Source organism: Chionomys nivalis, chromosome 7 (assembly GCF_950005125.1).
Source record: "Chionomys nivalis chromosome 7, mChiNiv1.1, whole genome shotgun sequence".
Classification (NCBI taxonomy): Eukaryota; Metazoa; Chordata; class Mammalia; order Rodentia; family Cricetidae; genus Chionomys; species Chionomys nivalis.
In genome coordinates, this window is record NC_080092.1 from 82,235,292 (window position 1) to 82,255,385 (window position 20,094).

The 20,094-nt window shown below is 50.5% G+C and overlaps 2 protein-coding genes across 3 annotated transcripts; both read left to right on the forward strand.

The window, feature by feature from the left end:
• The first annotated feature begins 3,769 nt into the window (after positions 1-3,769).
• Positions 3,770-12,764, forward strand: Asb16 (ankyrin repeat and SOCS box containing 16). Its single transcript, XM_057775295.1, has 5 exons — positions 3,770-4,128; positions 6,676-6,943; positions 10,030-10,522; positions 10,816-10,929; positions 11,277-12,764. Exons 1-5 carry the CDS (start codon positions 3,828-3,830, stop codon positions 11,460-11,462), a joined length of 1,362 nt encoding a protein of 453 aa, XP_057631278.1. The 5' UTR covers positions 3,770-3,827; the 3' UTR covers positions 11,463-12,764.
• Positions 12,765-15,703: 2,939 nt separating this feature from the next.
• Positions 15,704-20,047, forward strand: Tmub2 (transmembrane and ubiquitin like domain containing 2). 2 transcript variants are annotated; one of them, XM_057774248.1, is made up of 4 exons: positions 15,713-15,833; positions 16,279-16,384; positions 18,074-18,637; positions 18,862-20,047. In XM_057774248.1, exons 2-4 carry the CDS (start codon positions 16,350-16,352, stop codon positions 19,223-19,225), a joined length of 963 nt encoding a protein of 320 aa, XP_057630231.1. In that variant the 5' UTR covers positions 15,713-15,833; positions 16,279-16,349; the 3' UTR covers positions 19,226-20,047. The 2 variants fall into 2 exon arrangements, with proteins under 2 accessions (XP_057630232.1, XP_057630231.1); XM_057774249.1 differs by lacking the exon at positions 16,279-16,384 and having other exon boundaries at positions 15,704-15,833.
• The last annotated feature ends 47 nt before the right edge of the window (positions 20,048-20,094 follow it).

The window sequence follows — 20,094 nt, forward strand, 5'->3', positions numbered from 1 at the left end:
CATGTGGGTGCTGGGAATTGAACCCTGGTCCTCTGGAGGAGCAGTCAGTGCTCTTAACCACTGAACCATCTCGCCAGCCCCGATTTAATTTTTATTATTCTTATTTGTGTGTGAGTGTGCACACACGCCATCTGCGTGTGAACGCCTACAGAGTTCAGAAGACAGTGTAGAAACCCTGATGTGTGGGACCCCGGACTCTGCTGAGCCAGCCCTTTAGCCGCCAGTCAAGCATCTTGTAAGATGTCTCTGGGAATCTGTTAGTAAGATGCCATTCTCTTGACTTTTGTCGGGCAGTGCTGGGAATTGATCCTTGGACTTGCAACCAACCTCTGCTCCATCCTCCTCTTTTCTTTTATTGGTTTGTTTGTTTTGATCTTTTTATTTTGAGGCAGGATGTCACTAAGTTACCTGCTCTGGCCTTGAACTTGGCAATCCTCCTGCCCCAGCCTCCCAAATAGCTAGGTCTACAGTTTTGTACCCTCAGGCCTATCTTCTCCCCTCCTAAAAGGGTATCCATAGGCCTAGGACACCTTAACTGAGGAAATGTCTGTTAGGATTGTCCTCTGTAAAATGTCCCTTCCCTCTACCCTGAACTGTTTGGAAGGCAGTCAGGTGATGTGCCGCTAACCGAGCATAAGGGAGTTCTGTCCTCCTAAGGGCGGATCTCTCATCGACTAGGCTGAGTTCTGTGTGGCTGTCAGCTTCTTCACCTGCTCATCGTTTATATTAATACAGACCCGGTTCTTCATTTTACCCCTTGAGATCTGATGCGGCTTTGTTTCTTTTTGTTTTTTTTTTTTTTTTTTTTTTTTGGTTTTTTTGAGACAGGGTTTCTCTGTGGTTTTGGAGCCTGTCCTGGAACTAGCTCTTGTAGACCAGGCTGGTCTTGAACTCACAGAGATCCGCCTGCCTCTGCTTCCCAAGTGCTGGGATTAAAGGGGCACGACTTTGTTTCTTTTGTTGCTTGGGATCACCAGTGCTCTTCTCGGCACCAGCTCTCAGACCACGATTGACAAGAGCCTCGGTGGGGCAGAAAAGGTCCCAGTATTCAAGCTGCCGACCCGTTATCCTTCCCAGAATGAAGGGCAGGCTGAAGAAGCCCGTTTGACGGGCAGGCAGCACCCCCGCCTCAGCTGTCACTGAGTGACTAGGAGTGAAGGCTCCATGCTCGCACTGCTCGGAGACTGATCCCATGAATCTAGTCACGGGTGGGACCGTAAGCAGCTGGAGAGCTGCTGGCTGTAGGGAACCTTGGTCCAAAAGGCTGCTGCGCTGTGGGCCAGAGCAGCATAGGCCGTGTTTTCTGTTCCCTTGCATTTTCACGGCCTCCTCTTCTGCCTAACTCTGCTTCTATCTTAGACCTGGGCCAGGCCCATCTAGATGTTTGCCCTGGTCCCCCTGTCCAGTCTCAACTAAGCCCCAACTGTTTCAGATCCTAGTTTCTTGGGTGCTTCATTGTTCCCTCCAATTCAACTTCTGGCCCCTGTGGACCCACAGGCAGGCCTCCTCTGCTTCAGAAGCTAATGATAAAACCTACACACTGGTATCTCTGGGGGACAAAGCTATAGTCAGCACTTTCAGGCTTGTGAGGCAAGAAGGCAGAGGTTAGGCTATGACTGTTGTATGCCTTAGGGGATAAAGGGACACCCAGCACTTTATCCCTTCTTGGCCCCACCTTGCTTTTGCCAGATTCCCAACCCTGGGAACTCAGCTGTGGGTGCTCAGCCAGGTCGTCAGCAGGGCAATTAAAATACTGTATGGCTTCCAATAGGATTAATCACAGCTGCATCCATAGAGGGGCCTTTCTCTGAGGATCTTCAAACCCTTGTTGGACATGATCTCATTCTTTTCTGGGATCCCCCACCCTGGAGCCCTACCAAGAAGCTGGGGCACAGCAGAGAATGAGCGGAGGATGAGGGCAATGAATGTCAGAAGAAGACCAGGTTGCTGCCACCCACCTGGGCAGATAGAGGAGCGTTTGATCTGGCAGAGAATAGGGACCTTCATTCAGTGTTCAGGAAAGGCCAGCCTGCCGTGAGCCAGGTGCTCCTAAAACACTATGTCAGGACTGCTCAAGCCAGGGCCTGCCTGCCCTGGAGCCCACATCCAGCATGGTAGAGTGATATCTCAGGGACTGTGGCATGTGGACTTTGCTAAGCCCACCCAATGTCCTTTAGAAGTTGAGTAGCTGTTACTGCAGGGACACTTTGACACAACAGGTTGCCTTGGATTTCAAGCCACTGGGACAGCCAGCAGGAAAGGGTGAAGAAACTGGCTAAGATGCCACGTGGTGTATGTGGGGCCAGACCCAGGACTTCCGAGGAAAAGCCTGAGTCAGAATGCACAAGTTTTTCAGGAAATGACCTTTTTGGACAGGCAATTCTGGCAGGCAGCAGAAGGTCATGTGGTCCAAGAAAGAGACTCACAGGCTGGCTTGATCCAGGTTGAAGGTTTTGAGGACCCGAACTGAAGCTGGCGACAGAATGTGGGAGAGACAGATCCTGTGTGGGCCTGTGACCAGGAGGAAATGAAAGATACAGAGGAGGGGGAGGTTGCTGGGAAGTCACGGTGGAAGCTGGCAGAAGGAGCCAGGAGGAACCCGCAGTGCACTGTTGAGCTAAGGGGCTGCCAGCAGCCCAGGAGGCAGAAGCTGGCTGACCTCCCTCCTCCCTCCCTTCACCAGACAGTCAGACCAGCTGGTGTGCTCTCATAGCCTCATTCCTCCCCCTAGAGGCTCCTGGAAGCACAGCCACTTTCTCCGAAAGGGGAATGGGTGAACAGTTTGAAGGTCCCCAGTTCCAAGGTCAACCCCTTGGCACACAGCAAGGAGACAAGTGGGTCCTTTTAGAAACCAGAAAGAAAAACCAGTCACTGAAAGTAGAAACCATGTCCCGCTTGGGCATGAGGGGATAGGAGAGGCTCACCCAATTGTCTACCCCGCATGGTAGAGGCCCCTAGAGCCAAAGTGCCTAAAGTCTGGGCTACTGGAGTCCTTGCCCTGTCTCATAAACTACGTGTTTAATCCCAGCACTTGAGAGGCATAAACAGGCGCATCTCTCTGAGTTTGAGGCCAGCCTGGTCTTCAGAGTGAGTTCCAGGACACACAGAAACACTGTCTCAAAAAAAAAAAAAAGAAAAAGAAGCTATGTGATCTTGAGCCAGTAATTTTACTTTGTTAAGTCTAAGTTCCTTAAGTCTGTAAAATAAGACTGCTCATCTCAGATGCTGAACTGAAATACTAAGCGTGGCCATCTCATTTCCTGACCAAATCTGCTGCATTACCTCATTGACTGGTCGGAGTAGAGGTGGATGTGAGAGCCACTGAAATTCTCAGAGTGTGGTACATACTTCAGTGAGTGCTGTTCATTCAAACTCAGGAAGAGTGGTTTCGCTTCTCAGTATCTCCACCTCCCCTGACTGAGGTCTGTGCTCCTTCCTGGGCTCCTGCCCACTTCCCCAGCCAGCACTGCAGAGACTGCAGGACCCTGGTCCTCCCCCTGCCCTGTCCTGTCCATCTATCCCATGGTTGACTGCTTGGACTAGAAGACTCACTCCAGAGAAGTGGGGTCTGGGAGTGACTTTGGCTGAGGACCTGCTGGCCAATGGAAGGGTACCAGTAGGGGCAAGGGCTGACCCAATACCATCTGCATTAGGATCATGACTCTGGGCAAACTGTTTACCAATGCAGTGAGGGGCCTATTTATAGCCTCAGCTGCTTCTCCAGCTTACCAGGAGGGGGGCAGGGTGACTCCCCAGAGCAAGGGTGCTAGCTGGAACAAGGAACAATTCTCTGCCTGGGCGGTACTGCGCAGACCCCTGAACCGCTCATGGCAGGGGAGAGCTTCCCTTTCACATCCTCCACACTACGGGCTCTCCGCCTACAGAGAGAGTGGCTGGAATGGGAGGACAGGAGGCGGGCTGCCGCTCGTCAGTGTCGAAGCCAGAGGTACCTCTCTAGTCCCCAGGCACGGCTCACGAGGCCACACCGCTCCTGCCGAGACCCAGTTGTCCACAGTGCCCTGTTCTCTGGGGACCTACAGCAGGTTCAAATACTGTTCCAAGATGAAGAGGCTGCCAACATGATTGTGGAGACAGTGAGCAACCAGCTGGCCTGGTCAGCAGAACAGGGTAAGGAGTACCACCCAGGAGGGCAGAAGAGGGGAAAAGTGTGGGGGTGGGGAAGGGAAGAGTCCAGACCCTGCTTCTCCTTAAAGACCCTAGAGTGAGCTGCTCATCATAACCACCCATGTTAGTTCCTTCCTCAACAGTTGAGGCCAAGTGTGGATTTGTTTGCTTGTGGTTATGAGACAGGGTCCCACTGTGTAGATCAGACTGGCCTTAAACTCAGAGATATACCCACCTCTGCCTCCTGAATGCTGGGGTTAAAGGCATGTGTCACCACACCTAGCCTCCAAAAGTTATGTTCTGATATAGCACATATACAGATTGTAAATGTTGGTTTTGGTTGACAGACATTGTGTGCAGTAGATTAATTATATAGGAATACTCATGTTTTTGATATATATAAATATGTCCATGTTTCTCCTATGGTTTTCTCCTATAGAAGAGAATTTTTATGAAATCCATATGCAATTTTTTTTTTTTTTTTTTTTTTTGGTTTTTCGAGACAGGGTTTCCCTGTAGCTTTGGAGCCTGTCCGCCTGCCTCTGCCTCCCAAGTGCTGGGATTAAAGGCGTGTGCCACCACTGCCCAGCTTTTTTTTGGTTTTTCGAGACAGGGTTTCTCTGTGGTCTTGGATCCTGTCCTGGAACTAGCTCTTGTAGACCAGGCTGGTCTCGAACTCACAGAGATCCGCCTGCCTCTGCCTCCCAAGTGCTGGGATTAAAGGTGTGCGCCACCAACGCCTGGCCCATATGCAAATTTTTTTACACCTATTGAAGTTGTGGGGTAGAGAGAAGACCCAAGCACCTCCTGCTGAACCCGCTCACCAGTCCAGTTTTATTTTGGGGCATATTAATAAGCATCGTCTTTGCCACTGTGCTCCAACCCAGAGCTTTTTCAGTTTTGAGACAGAGTCTTGCTAAGTAACCTAGGTTGGTTTTCAACTCACTCAGTAGCCCAGGCAGATTTTGAACTAGTGATCCTTCTGCCTCAGCTTCGGAGTAGCTGGGACCATGTGCTTATCCCATCAGGTCCTGTTCAGCTTGTTATTGTCATTTGTTTTGAAACAGGATCTCTCTGTATGGGCCCAACTAGCCTGGAACTTAGGATCTTAATGTCTCATGCTCCCGGGTGATGAGCTTGCACTCATACACCACCATATTTGTTTGTTTGTTTGGTTGGTTGGTTGGTTGGTTGGTTTGGTTTTTCAAGACAGGGTTTCTCTGTGTAGTCTTGACTATCCTAGAACTCCCTGTTTAGATCAGGTTGGCCTCTAACTCACAGATATCCACCTGCCTCTGCCTCCTCCATGGCTGTGCACCATCACCACTCATCTTAAAAAAAAAATTATGTTGTTGTTGAGACTCAGCCTTTCTAACATACCAATGGTATCTTATTTTCCAGCTGTAAAAATTCTTCAGTGTTAGCTAGATAGTGCACTGGCCAGCACATCAAAGGCTCAAATCTTTTTTTTTTTTTTTTTTTTTTTGTTTTTCGAGACAGGGTTTCTCTGTGGCTTTGGAGCCTGTCCTGGAACTAGTTCTTGTAGACCAGGCTGGTCTCGAACTCACAGAGATTCACCTGCCTCTGCCTCCCAAGTGCTGGGATTAAAGGCGTGCGCCACCACCGCCCGGCCAAGGCTCAAATCTTTAATCCCCCCACACTCGTTAGAGCAGAGCACATAAAATCACCTGGATGTGAGGTGGTGGTGGTGCACACCTTTAAACCCAGCACTCAGGAGGCACAGGCTGGAGGATCTCTCTGAGCTCGAGGCCAGCCTGGTCTACAGAGTGAGTTCCAGGACACCAAGACTATCAGTGGGACCCTGTCTCAAGTAACAACAAAACAAAAGATCACCTGGACCCGAATGTGGGAGCATTCTGGTTGTGATGTCTGTCACCCCACCCCACCCACTCCCAGATCGCCAGAATGACTTGCCTGATCTGGCTGGCTGGGGTGCTGTGCTCTTCCTCCTTTATCACTCCGTTATCCCTCCTGCTTCCTGTGCAGTCAGAGACCACTTTCCCCAGTAGGGAACCGGCCCACAGTGTCCTCTTCAACAGGACACACCTGTATCCTTTAAACAACTTCTTGACTGTTCTGTTCAAAGCCAGCACCTGATCAACAGGCCCCTCTTTTCGTTCTGTACTCCACTTGGAAACTCAGCTCCACACACACCTATGCATAGCTACCATCTCCAAACCCAAGACCAGATGTGAACAGAGAGCGCCACCAAACCCACTAGCCCCCCAAAGACCCCGAGCTTCCTTCCCATCAGGGTTTGCTCCTTTGTCCTCTTCTGCCTTCGCAGTTCCGTAGAACTTTTCTAGGACCCATAGCACGTGATATTTTCTGCCTCATTTTCCAGTGCTGGGGAGTATAGGGTCTTCCAGTGTGTACTCCCAATTCAAGACTTGAGCGAACCCCTAGCCACAGGTCCAGCATGGTCAGTAAGCCAGACCCAGGGAAAGCCAGCATCCACTGCCAGCCATAGACGGCTTCTCTGTAATGCTCTCTCATACAAAGTCCTACAGTACTGCCTGTTCTCCTTAGGATTCTGGGTGCTGACTCCAAAGACCAAGCACATAGCACCTCTTACCATCGCTGTGGCCAGAGGCTACATAGACTGCGCCCGGCACCTTATCCTGCAGGGAGCTGACCTTGATGCCCGGATTGGAGGTCGTGCTGCCTTGCACGAGGCCTGTGCCCAAACCCAACCCGACTGTGTTCGGCTGCTGCTCACGTTTGGTGCCAAGGCTAATGTGCTGTCTGAGGAGGGTATGACCCCCTTGCACCTGTGCACGGCTCCTGAGTCTTTGCAGTAGGTGCCTATGGCCTGGGCTGGTTTTGGGGGGGGGAGGGTGTCTGTCCAGCTCACCCGCCTAAGAATAAGGATGACTTGACTAAGCTTTGTTGTGTGTAAAGCGCCTCATGCATTTATGTTTTCACACAGAGATAGAGGCCTCATTATTTCTTTTTTTAAAAGATTTATGTATGGGTGTATATATGTATGTATTTAATGTGAACTAGTGTTTTGCCTGTATATACTCTGTGTGAGGGTGTCGGATACTCTGGAACTGAAGTTACAGACAGTTGTGAGCTGCCATGTGGGTGCTGGGAATTGACCAGGGTCCTCTGGAAGAGCAGTCGGTGCTCTTAACCACTGAGCCACCTCTCCAGCCCTCTTTGTTTCATTTATGTGTGTGTGTGCACGTGTGTGCAGGTGCCTCCAGAGGCCAGAGTAGGGTATCGGGTCTCCTGGAGTTGGAGTTACACCATGGTGTCTGGCTTTCCTTCTACTTTGAAACAGAACCTGTGTTTCTGAGGCTGGCCTCACACTCATGATCTGCCTACCCCCTGCTCTGCCTCCTGAGTATTGGTGGTACAGCTGCACACCACTATGCCCAGCTCTCTCCTCCCACTTAATTTTTCTTTCTTTTTTCTTTTTTGGATTTTTGAGACAGGGTTTCTCCGTAGCTTTGGTTCCTGTCCTGGAACTAGCTCTTGTAGACCAGGCTGGCCTCGAACTCACAGAGATCCGCCTGCCTCTGCCTCCCAAGTGCCGGGATTAAAGGCGTGAGCCACCACCGCCCGGCCCTCCCACTTAATTTTTAAGATTGATTTTGTATTTGGTTTCTCTATATACCTGGCTAACCTGAAACTTGCTGTTTATGCCAGCCTGACCTCGAAGTTTTGGTGATCCTCCTGCCTCTGCCTTCTCAGTGCTCAGGTTACAGGTGTGTGCCACCACGCCTGGTTCCACACTTATTTTTATTTGGTTTTGTTTTGGACAGAATCTCATGTAGCTTGGAGGAGAATGACCTTAAACTCATGACCCTCCTACCGCTACCTCCTAAGTGTTGGGAGTATAGACATGCACCACCATGCTCAGAAATCAAAACCAGGGCTTTGTACATGCTGGGCAAGCACTCTCTTAACTGAGTAATATCCTTAACCTTTTTGTTTGTTTGTTTGTTGAGAGAGGGTCTCTCTGTAGCTTTGGAGCCTGTCCTGTCACTTGCTCTGTAGATCAGAGCTGGCCTCAAACTCACAGAAATCTGCCTGCCTCTGCCTCCCAAGTGCTGGAATTAAAGGCATGCGCCTCCACTGCCCGGCTTTTCCTTAACCCTTTTTTTATTGTTGTTTGCTTATTGGTGGTAGGGTTTCACTGTGTAGCCCAGGCTAGCCCAAACTCTTTTTTTTTTTTTTTCTTTTTTGGTTTTTTGAGACAGGGTTTCTCTGTGTAGCTTTGGGGCCTGTCCTAGCACCAACTCTGTAGACCAGGCTAGTCTCAAACACAGAGATCCGCCTGACTCTGCCTCCTGAGTGCTGGGCAGTCTTCTGATCACTGGGATTACAAGCATGAGCCGCCACAGGCACAGGCAGTGCCCTTTCACTTTTCTCGGGTCAGCTGTCTGGGACTCCCTGCACGGTGGCACTCACTCTTTTACAGATCAGTTCAACAAACTCAGCTGGCAGGGAAGGACTCAAGACACTGACAGCCAGAGACCTGTCCCCACCAGCTGTAGATCAGAGATATACTTCAAAGGAATCTAAATTTGCCAGCCCTATTCAGGAGGCTGAGGCAGGAGGATTGCTAGTACCTGGCCAGCCTGGGCCAGTGGGACCCTGTCTTCAGTAAACAACATTACCAGCCCTTTCCCTGGTTCTTAGGACACAACTGAACGCCTTGGTAGCTGCGCACAAGTGTCTTTCCACTGTGTTTGTCCTTTTGCATATAACGAGAAGGGTCATTTCCTGGAGCCCTGCAGAGTGAGCTTTTTAAAGTGCTTCTTACATTCGATACTAGAAGTCAAAATATGGCAACAATTAGAATTTACTGCAGAATTAAACTCAGCAGTTTGTCAAAGGCGGTGTTTACTCGGGTCTTGGCTACGGAGCTCTTGTATCCGTGATCTGTGCTGAATCCGGGGGAAGGATCTCCAATTATGGTTTCATTAACGTGATCGGCCCGTGCTGTTCCAGCAGCTGCTATTGTCCCTTCCCAGCGTACATTACACTGGCTGGGCTGAGAGATGGCTTGGCTGTTTAAAGACTAGGCTCACAACCAAAACCAAATCATCATTGGTTTCATTTCATTGGCAATTTAGTTGGGCTCGTGTTCCGTCTCCGCGGTAGGTAACAGCACATTTGCTTACAATGGTGTGCTGGCCTGTAATTTTTCCTGGAATTCAAAGACTGTGAAGAGGTTCCCTCTAAAATGTTTTGCTTATTTTCTCTAAGGGAAAGCAGAGTATGGAGGTCCCTGGATGCTTTTCTGGACCCAGTGAACGCAGCCTGTTTGGGAAGAGTAGTGAAGTCTATTTCTGCACGCACACACTTTAATATTCTGGCGTGGCATAGTGCACACGGGAGTGGGTTTCCCAAATCTTATCCTATCAGAATGTTGGGAGATCAGGAGCGTGGGTCGTGACTTAGTTGGTGCCACAGAAACTGAGCGTGGTGGTACAGGCCTATAATCCCAGCAAGTGGGAAGAGGAGGCCGAAGGATCGGGAGTTCAAGATCGTTCTCTACCGCGCAGTGAGTCTGACGCTGTCAGAAGCAGGGTGCTGCTCAGCGATAGCTTGCTTAGTTTGCCTGGGTTTCACGCCTCGCACAAAGTAAGTGCGTCAGTTCAATTCAGGATGGACTCTCCCCATTAATGCTTTGTGTGTGTTCTTGGCTGCTGCACTACACTATTTTGGGCTTAACTTTTTCATATGAAAATTGAACGTGCTTCTGGCGGCTTCTACTGGACCCATAACCCCGGTGTTTGTAATGCAGCTTCTGTGAGCAGATGGAGACACCAGGGCCGGCCTCCAGGTAGAGGTGTGGGAAGGAAATGGGTGGTGATAGCAGGCCTTAGGGTCCTCAGGATTTGCCCGGGCCTTGCACCCTCTTCTTAGGTGTGCCAAGTTGCTGCTAGAGGCCGGAGCATCTGTGAATGAGGCATCACGAGAGAGCGAAGTCACACCCCTGCATGTGGCTGCAGCTCGCGGCCTGGAGCAACACGTGGCTCTCTACCTGGAGAATGGCGCAGACGTGAGCCTGCGCACCAGTCAGGGCGAGACTGCACTGAATGCAGCCTGTGCTGGCGCAGAGGGGCCAGGTAGCTGCCGAAAGCACGCGGCAGCAGTGCGAAGTCTCTTGGAAGCCGGGGCTGATCCCAGGGCTGCCGGTCGCAAGCGCCACACACCACTGCACAACGCCTGTGCTAATGGCTGCGGAGGCCTGGCCGAGCTGCTACTGCGCCACGGAGCCAGGGTTGGCGTCACCAATGGCGCTGGCCACACACCCATGGACTGCGCGCTGCAGGCGGTACAGGATTCCCCCAACTGGGAGCCCGAGGTCCTCTTTGCAGCGCTGCTGGACTATGGGGCCCCGCCCGTTCACCCTGAGGTGCGCTGGGAGGGCCTGAGGAAGGTGCCAACTAGAGAGAGAGAGAGAGAGAGAGAGAGAGCCTGGGACAGAACTTCCCATACTAAAAGGGCCTCCCTTGGTGATTGGAGGTCCGCTCTCATCTGGGCAGAGGGGATAGGCTAGCCAAAGGAAGAGTCAAGGTTACTGGGGCCAGAAGCTTAGGGCATGTGTGGATGGGGCAGACTGAGGCATGAGGGTGTGTGTGTGGCCAGCCTTGGGCTTGCCTTAGTTGGGGCAACATGGAACTCCTAGGCCCCTGCTTTAATTCCCAGATGCTGAAACACTGCGCCAACTTTCCTCGGGCCCTGGAAGTCCTCCTTAATGCCTATCCATGTGTTCCGTCCTGCGACAGCTGGGTGGACGCAGTGCTCCCGGAACTGTGGCAGGTATGTCTACTCCAAGGGCGAAGCTTTTCACTAGAGGGCTAGAGAGGCCAGAGGCTTCTCCTTTCAAGCTTCAAGACCAGCTTCAGAGAGGGAAGGTAGGCCATGAAACCCTGGGTTCCAGGCTTCTGTCCACGGTAGCCCACGCAGATCTTTGATCTTCCACACTGCCCAGCCTCTTGCTGACAATCATCTACTTAGCAGTCAGCTCTGACTCGGTGGGAATTCTACCAGCACGTCTGGGGTGGCAGTGGCCACGGACATGACTGAAATCCAGTCCCCAATACCATGGCATTGGGTATCAAAACCAGGGGTATTGGATCATCCGATCCTCCCTTCTTCTGGCCTAGGAACACGAAGCCTTCTACACATCAGCCCTAAGCATGGAAAACCAGCCAAGACGGCTGCAGCACCTGGCCCGCCTGGCTGTTCGTGCTCAGTTGGGTAGCAATTGTCGGCAGGCAGCCGCCCAACTCCCATTGCCCCCACTGCTCAGAGACTACCTGCTGCTGTGTGTGGAGGGGCAAATCCGGTGAGCTCCGAGCGGGCCACTTCTACTTCCATCCGATCCTACGCCCGGTGCTGAAAAACCAACCACTGCCCCTTCCTTTGCGCTTTGCCTGCCTCCAGGACCAGTTTGTCCCTCCATTGACATCTTAAGCCACCTGCTGATCTTCAGGCCTTCTCAGCCTGTCCCCAACCCTCCACTCCCGTGCTTACGTAGGTAGATGGCCGCTTTATCTCCCCAAGCTACAAATGATCCACGGTGCAGCTCTCCCCTTGCCACCCATATGTCTACTCAGCCCTGCATAGTGACAGGCCCTTTGTTGGACTTGATAGCCTATACTTCTAACCCCAGGACTGGAGGCTGAGGCAGCAGAACTATGAGGTCAACACTAGCAAGATCTCTGGGGGGATGGTGTACCTTGCTTCTTTGCCTTCTTTCTAGCATGACTCTGGATAGAACTAAAAGAAAGGGCTACTGTGATTGATGTTCCCCCAGCACGAGGCATGGAACCCGGGGCTGGGTACATGCTAAGCGAGTGTCCCACCACAGAGTCCACCTCTGTCTCTTGATAAAACCCATGTCTTTATTTTATTTTTTTTATTTATTTGTTTTGTTTACAGTGTTCTGTCTGCATGTATGCCTGCAGACCAGAAGAGGGCACCAGATTTCATTACAGATGGTTGAGAGCCACCATGTGGTTGCTGGGAATTGAACTCAGGACTTCTGGAAGAACAATCAGTACTCTTAACCTCTGAGCCATCTCTCCAGCCCCAGAAACCCATGTCTTGAATGGATGCTAGAATACTCTTTTTTTTTTTTTGGTTGGTTTGGTTTTTGTTTTTTGAGACAGGGTTTCTCTGTATAATAGCCCTAGCTGTCCTGGAACTTGCTTTGTAGACCAGGCTAGCCTCGAACTCACAGAGATCTGCCTGCTTTTGTCTCCTGAGTGCTGGAATTAAAGGCGTGTGCCACCACCACCTGGCCACCGGAGACATTTCTGATGTGTTCTCCCTTACTCCCCAGGTGTTGATGGCATCTTAATTGGCAGTCCATCTAGAATGGCTTCTGGGGCCCAGAAAGGTGGAAAGCCATTCTCTCTTTTTTCTTCTGGTCCTAGAGACAGAAAGGTATGACCAGTCACCTTTAGGAGGAGGCTTTTCAAGGCAAACCAGTTTTGTTTGTTTGTTTTTTTGAGACAGGGTTTCTATAGTCCTGGCTGTCCTGGAACTCACTTTGTAGACCAGTCCGGCCTCAAACTCACAGAGATCCGCCTGCCTCTGCCTCCCAAGTGCTGGGGTTAAAGGTGTGCACTACCACCACCCGACTTGCAAACCAGTTTTATGAATGCAAATAAATAATTTGTGCACAGAACCCACGTGTGGATATTGTGAGGCTTGAATGTGATGCAAGTTTCTGTCAGGCCACATTTATTCTCCTCTTTGTGGTCTTCCGGGGCTTCCATGTTTTCTGCCTTGGACAGGTGTTTCTGGTGACAAAAAGGGTGATAGACACCCCCACCCACCCCTGGGAGCCTTGTGGTAGCTATCCCAAGAGAGAATAAAGGGGTTTAATTGACCTATTTGCTGAGGATTCAGGGTTCTCAGTCACCAACTGACATCACCCAGCAGACAGCAGAACCTCATCAGGAGCCTGGGCCTGCTTCCTGGGCCTCGGTCCACACAGGAAGTTCTGTGTGTTCACATTCACAATGCGGCTTCTGCCCTGGTTCAGCTGAATAGGAACCAACTGTTTCTGGATGGAGGTTTTGCTTTAATTCCACAAAGCCAAAGGTCTAAGACAGTGGTTCTCAACCTGTGGGTAGAGACCCCTTCAGGGGTCAAATGACTCTTTCACAGGGGTCGCCTAAGACCATTGAAAAACAGATATTTACATAATGATTTATAACAGTAGCAAAATTACAGTTATAAAGGAGTAAAGAAAATAATTGGGGGAGATGGGGGTTTGAGACAGGGTCTCTCTACATAGTTCTGGCTGTCCTGGAACTCTGTAGACAAGGTTGGCCTTGGACTCATAGAGATCTGCCTGTCTCTGCCTCCTGAGTCCTGGGATTAAACTACATCTGGCTTTAACAAAAATAATTTTATGGTTGGGCCGGGCGGTGGTGGCGCACGCCTTTAATCCCAGCACTCGGGAGGCAGAGGCAGGCGGATCTCTGTGAGTTCGAGGCCAGCCTGGTCTACAAGAGCTAGTTCCAGGCTCCAAAACCACAGAGAAACCCTGTCTCGAAAAACCAAAAAAAAAAAAAAAAAAAAAAAAAACCAACAAATAATTCTATGGTTGGGATCACCACAACACTGAAACTGTATTAAAGGGTTGCAGCACTGGGAAGGCTGAGAGCCACTGTTCTAGGAGAAGGAAAGGAAGGCTTCCCAGTCCTTGGCCCGAACTGGAACCCTGCTCCAGGGAATGATGCTGAGTTTCTGCCCCATTACAGCGGCTAAGCCCCAGCCGTTCAGTCTCTTCTATCATGCCTTAAACCACACGTCTCTTTATTGCTTTTTTTTTTAAAGAAAAGATACATTGGACTGTATGTATTAATTTTGTGATAGGCAAAGATTTTCCATTTACCTAGAGCATGAAATATTAAAAGGGCAGTGTTTAGGGGTGGTTTTACTTTGTTTTACATCTTAGTTATTTGTGTGTGTGTGTATGTATGTGCATGTGTGTGTATCAGAAGATAACTTGCAAGAGCTGGTTTTCTCTACCCAGCATATGGGTCCAGGGGATTGAACTCAGGTCAGAAGACTTGGCAGCAGGAGCCTTGCTGAGTCGTTTTGTTGATCCTAGGTTTGTCTGTTTGAAATGTGTGTGTGTGTGTGTACTACAAGTTAGGAGATACCTGCAGTGACCAGAAAATGGCATAGGATCCTCTGAAGCCAGTTACAGGTGGTCGTCAGAATCAAACTCAGGTCCTTTAGAAGAGCAGCAACCACTGAGCCATCCTCCCAAACCCCAGATTTGTTTTATAAATACTACAACATAGTAAAAGGAAAAATATTAGAAAGTTATTTGCAGTCATCCTAAGGGCTGGGGAGATGGTTCACTTGGTAACAGGAAAAGCTAATCGAGGATGATAGACTTGAAGGGATGGTTCAATGATCATGAGCACTTGCTTATTCTTTCCACATCTGAGTTTTTTTTTTTTTTTTTTTTTTTTTTTTTTGGTTTTTCGAGACAGGGTTTCTCTGTGGTTTTGGAGCCTGTCCTGGAACTAGCTCTTGTAGACCAGGCTGGTCTCGAACTCACAGAGATCCGCCTGCCTCTGCCTCCCAAGTGCTGAGATTAAAGATTAAAGGTGTGCGCCACCACCACCCGGCTTACATCTGAGTTTTCTTACCAGTACCCAAGACTGGCGGTTTATAGCCTCCTGCAACCCTAGTTCTGGAGATCCAGTGCCCTCTTCTGGCCTCTGCAGGCAACCACACACATATGGCATACACAGACAAGCACATAAATAAATAAATCACAAACAAATAATTTTTTTTTAGATTTATTTATTTATTATGTATTCAGTGTTCTGCCTGCATGTATCTCTGCAGGCCAGAAGAGGGCACCAAGTCTCATTACAGATGGCTGTGAGCCACCGTGTGGTTGCTGGGAATTGAACTCAGGACCTTTGGAAGAGCAGGCAAAGCTCTTAACCACTGAGCCATCTCTCCAGCCCCCACAAACAAATCATTTTTAAGAGGGCAGTATATCTGTTTTTCTGAAATGCCTTCCCGCTTTATTTCTCAAAGCGAATCTTCCAGTACTTAAGACTCTAACTTGTCTTCTTGCCTGTCTCCTCGAGTAACAACTTTCTTAGAAGTCAGAAATACTAGACCCTGCGGATCCCAACATTGGAGCCCGGTGCTCACTAGCGGAGCAGTAATGAATCCCATTAGTTCCGGAGCTCGAGAGCGAAGCCGGAAGGAGGGGAAGAGGGAAGCCTAGCGTGGGTCCACCAGCAGAGCCTGCCAGTGCAATCGCCCAGGCTGAAACCACGCCCCTTCCACAAGCACCTTCCCGATTCGTTCCTCCTCTTCTGGCCCTGCCTCTGACCTCTGGACGGCCTAGGACCACGCCCATTGGGCGTGGCCTCAGTGCCCGAAGTCCGAAATCCCGCCAACAATGACTCCGCCCCTCCCGCCGCTGTGCAACCTGGCCCTTTTAGTTGAAGATTCTGTTTACGTCAGTCCGCCTTACGTAGCTTTGCGTCATCAGTACAAGGCGGGGAGGCGGGAGTTCCGGTCCCGGTGTTAACAGCTTCCGAGAAAAGCCGGAAGAGATCGGACCCTGAAGAGAATCCTGAGTTGCCAGCCCATCCCCCGACCCCTACGGAAAGACGGGTGCAGAGACTGCCCTGGCGAAGTCAAAACATTTATCCTGGCTTTGTCAGGTGAGCTGCTCCTTCCCCATCCAGGAACAGGACCGATTCAAACCCCCTTGAATTTCCCATGACTCTCCGCGTCCGCAGGCCCCGCCCCTGGGTCCTCCGCCCCGCCCCGAAGTTTGAGGGGTGTGGATGGTTTGTGACCCCCCCTCACCTGACCCTAACCATCACCGGACAGGAGAGCTGGGCTTGGGCACTGCCACCGTGACCCGGAAGCCTTCCGTCCGGGGTGTGGGGGCTCGTGGACTCTGCTGCCACGGGGACAGAGCCTTAGGAAAAACCGGGTCGGGGGCGTCCACAGGCGGAGGGGACAGCTGAGGCCTTGGAGCAGGCGGACGCGGGGTCCTGTCCGGCCCCTGCCCACGGCACTTTGTGTCCTCGGTTTCCGTCTGCCTTTGCCACAGTTTCCTTTTGTGTAAATCACAGTTCCTGACATTAACCTTATCTTCAGGGGTCAGTCGTGGGAGTGAGACATATTTGCTATCGTTTGTTGATCGAACACTCTTAAATTGTTTTGCTTCGATGCTTTCACGTCATCTTCAAAACAACCTTATGAGGTAGGTACCATTTTCAACCCCGCTTTAGTGCTGGCAGAGCTGAGGCGTCGGGAGTTGTTGGCAGCTCCATAGCTAGGAGAGGGACTAGACCGAGAACTTTTGTTTCCCTGACTCCAGAGCCAGTCTCTTGCTACAGCTGTGGAAACTCTTCGAATGTCGGTCTGTCCACAGATATTCTTGGGGCGGCTACTGTGGCATGCCACTGAGAGCTTTGTACAGAGGATTCTTCCAGAAATCAATAAAGAGATGGACAGGTTCTAAGTGTAACGACGTTTATGTTTGCTGTGAGAATAGTCTGATAATAAGCCGGGCGGTGGTGGCGCACGCCTTTAATCCTAGCACTCGGGAGGCAGAGGCAGGCGGATCTCTGTGAGTTCGAGACCAGCGTGGTCTACAAGAGCTAGTTCCAGGACAGACTTCAAAACCACAGAGAAACCCTGTCTCGAAAAACCAAAAAAAAAAAAAAAAAAAAAAAAAAAAAGAATAGTCTGATAATGATGACCACCAGATGGACTTGCCCAGGGACAGCTGTGAAGGAGATTCTCCAAGGAATACGCAGAAATCCTCCATGCTTTTCTAAGAAACGGCAGAGGGAGAACCTTCACAACACAAGACAGGATGAAATAAGGGCTGGGAAATCTTTCCAAATAATTATTACTCAGGCAGTTTTTTAAAAAAACTTCTTGCATTCTAGGGCTGACCTTGAATTTGCAATGTAGTGGAGGCTTGTCTTGAACCCTTGATCCCATTGCTTTCATTTCCCAAGTTCTGGATAACTGGAGTGGTGTATGCTGGGGCAATGGTTTTACAGTTGTGAGCCAAGCCCATGGTGACCCAAGAAGGCAGTGTTTCTGGTGTCTGTCCCATGCAGCTCCCCACAACTTGCCAGAACAATTCTGTAGGAGACGAACGTGTCTGCCGATAGTCTCAATACATTTATCCACTTGAAGTTATCTGGTTCTGTCCTTGATGGAGCAAAACGTATTTATTTTGGCTTTGACAGCTGTGCATGCATGGGTCTGTGACCATGAGTGAGATGTGATCAGATGAGTCCGGCGGGGCTGCCTGCACAGTGCCTGGGAAGGAGTCTTCGCGTTCTTTGCAGCTCTGGCTGAGGCTGCTTAGGGGGCCATGTGTGCTTGACCACGTGTTAGGAATCTTAGAGAAACTCCAGACTTAAAGAAGCATATGGAGCCAGGTGTGGTGGCGGTGGCGCAGGCCTTTAATCCCAGCATTCCGGAGGCAGGGGCAGGCGGAGCTCTTGAGTTTGAAGTTAGTCTGGTCTATAGAGTGGTATTTCCAGGACAGAGATACCCAGACTTGAAGAGAAGGGAAGAAGCAAATGTTCTTTCTCCATTCTCCTCCAAATATCAAAAAAAAAAAAAAAAAATTTAAAATTTAAAATAAAAACAAAGCAACCAGCAGCTGGGGACAAGCTTATGAGGCTCTTCTGGTGACCTGTGCTCTTTATGGGAACAGAATCTGAAAGCTAGAGTTTCACAATAGAGGCCAAGGGTAAATCCTCAGCTTGAGATTGAGGGTCTACTACAGTTAGGGAGGTTGGCTGCCTCTCCTACAAAACACCACAAACTCCCGTCTTTTTTTTTTTTTTTTTTGAACCTAAACAAAGTAGAAAGCTGGTTATCACCCCTCAGGCCCTGCTGATGCTATCCTCCTTTGTTCCTGCAGTGTGGACCCGGGCAGCAGCCAGGCCATGGAGCTCTCTGATGTCACCCTCATTGAGGGTGTGGGTAATGAGGTGATGGTGGTGGCAGGTGTAGTGGTGCTGATTCTAGCCTTGGTCCTAGCCTGGCTCTCTACCTACGTAGCAGACAGCAGTAACAACCAATTGCTGGGCACCATTGTGTCAGCGGGCGACACATCTGTTCTCCACCTGGGGCATGTGGACCAACTGGTAAGCCAAGGCACTCCAGAACCAACTGAAATTCCCCATCCATCAGAGGGGAATGAAGAGAAGGCTGAAGAGACCAGTGACACTGGGGGAGACTCCACTGGGGAACCTGGAGCTAGGGCAGATATGGAACCCAGCCTTGAGCATCTCCTGGATATCCAAGGCCTACCCAAAAGACAAGCAGGCCTGGAGAGCAGCCGCCCAGAAGCTCCACTGGGATTAGATGATCGCACCTGCCTCTCTCCCAGCCCCAGCCTCATCAATGTTCGGCTCAAGTTCCTCAATGACACCGAAAAGCTGGCTGTGGCCAGGCCAGAGGACACTGTGGGTACCCTAAAGAGGTGAGTAGGCTGGAAAGAGCAAGTTACTCATGACTTGTGCATCAGGCACTGATTTTCCTGAAAGAGGTGGTGCAGATTCGATATCACTAGAGGAGTTTTAATGGCTGGCCTCTGCTAAGGGGAACTTCCCATAGACGGCCCATTAGTTTCTTCCATGCCTTGCTTTGTTGATCCAGGCCTATATATTCTCGTTCCTTACCCAGTCTTTCCTTTCATCCTTGTAGCAAATACTTCCCTGGACAAGAGAGCCAGATGAAGCTGATATACCAGGGTCGGCTGCTGCAGGACCCGGCACGCACACTGAGTTCCCTGAACATTACCGACAACTGTGTGATTCACTGCCACCGCTCACCCCCAGGGGCACCTGTTTCTGGCCCCTCAGGCTCCTTGACCCCCTCAGCCACTGAGTCATCCAACCTTGGTGTCAATGTGGGCAGCCTCATGGTGCCTGTGTTTGTGGTGCTCTTGGGTGTGGTCTGGTACTTCCGTATCAATTACCGCCAGTTCTTCACAGCACCTGCCACTGTCTCCTTGGTGGGAGTCACGGTCTTCTTCAGTTTCCTAGTATTTGGGATGTATGGACGATAAGGACACCAGGAGATAATGAAAGGCATGGTCTTTCTCCTTCATGGCCTCCCCCCTTTCCTGGCCAGAGCTGGGCCCAAAGGATCTGGGGGGAAGAAGGGATGGAAGGAATATGGTGGGCACCCTGTCCATAGGACTCAAGAAACAGGTGTGTGGCCTCCCTCATTGTCCACAGGATACAGATCTCTCTGCAAGCATAACTCAGGTAGAAACAAGGATATCATTTTCCCTCTTGGAATCCCAAAGTTCAAAGCTCAGTGAGAAGCTTGGGCTCTGGGTCTTTCTTCCTGGCTGTGGCCCTAACCCTTTTCATTTTTTGCATGTCTGCTCCATAGCCCCCAGGGTTCCTGCCAGGGCAGCTCAGCATGGCCTTAGCATTCCTCTGCAGGGAGCTTGAAGTACTACTTCCTTGCCTTAGATGAGTGCAGATCTTTCGAAACTAAATTCACAGGCAGGGATGAGAAGTCTGTACTGACTTTCCCTACATGCATCCAGCTGCCACCACCTCCTCCCTGTACCTCTTGGAGCAGGAATAGGATATTTTGCTTTCTTTTAAAGCACTTTGCTTGCCCTTTTTCTCCCTCCCCCCAGATAGCTGGCTCAGTTAGGAAAGGGGTTGGGGCAGAAGCCCAAGCTCCCCCACCATGGAGGGGCCAGGCCACACCTGCTAGCCTAGGCCTAAAGCTGCAAGAGAATACTGGCTGTAATCCAGTGTCCTGCCCAGCTCCAATGACAGCTCTGGGTATAGATTGCCCTGCCCTAGGCCCTTAGATGATGGGTCAGTATGAGTGAATAAAATTGCATTTTGTGGTTGTGGAGCTTCTTTTGTGACTGCTCTACCCTCAACAACATGGCATTGAGGGTGGGTAGGC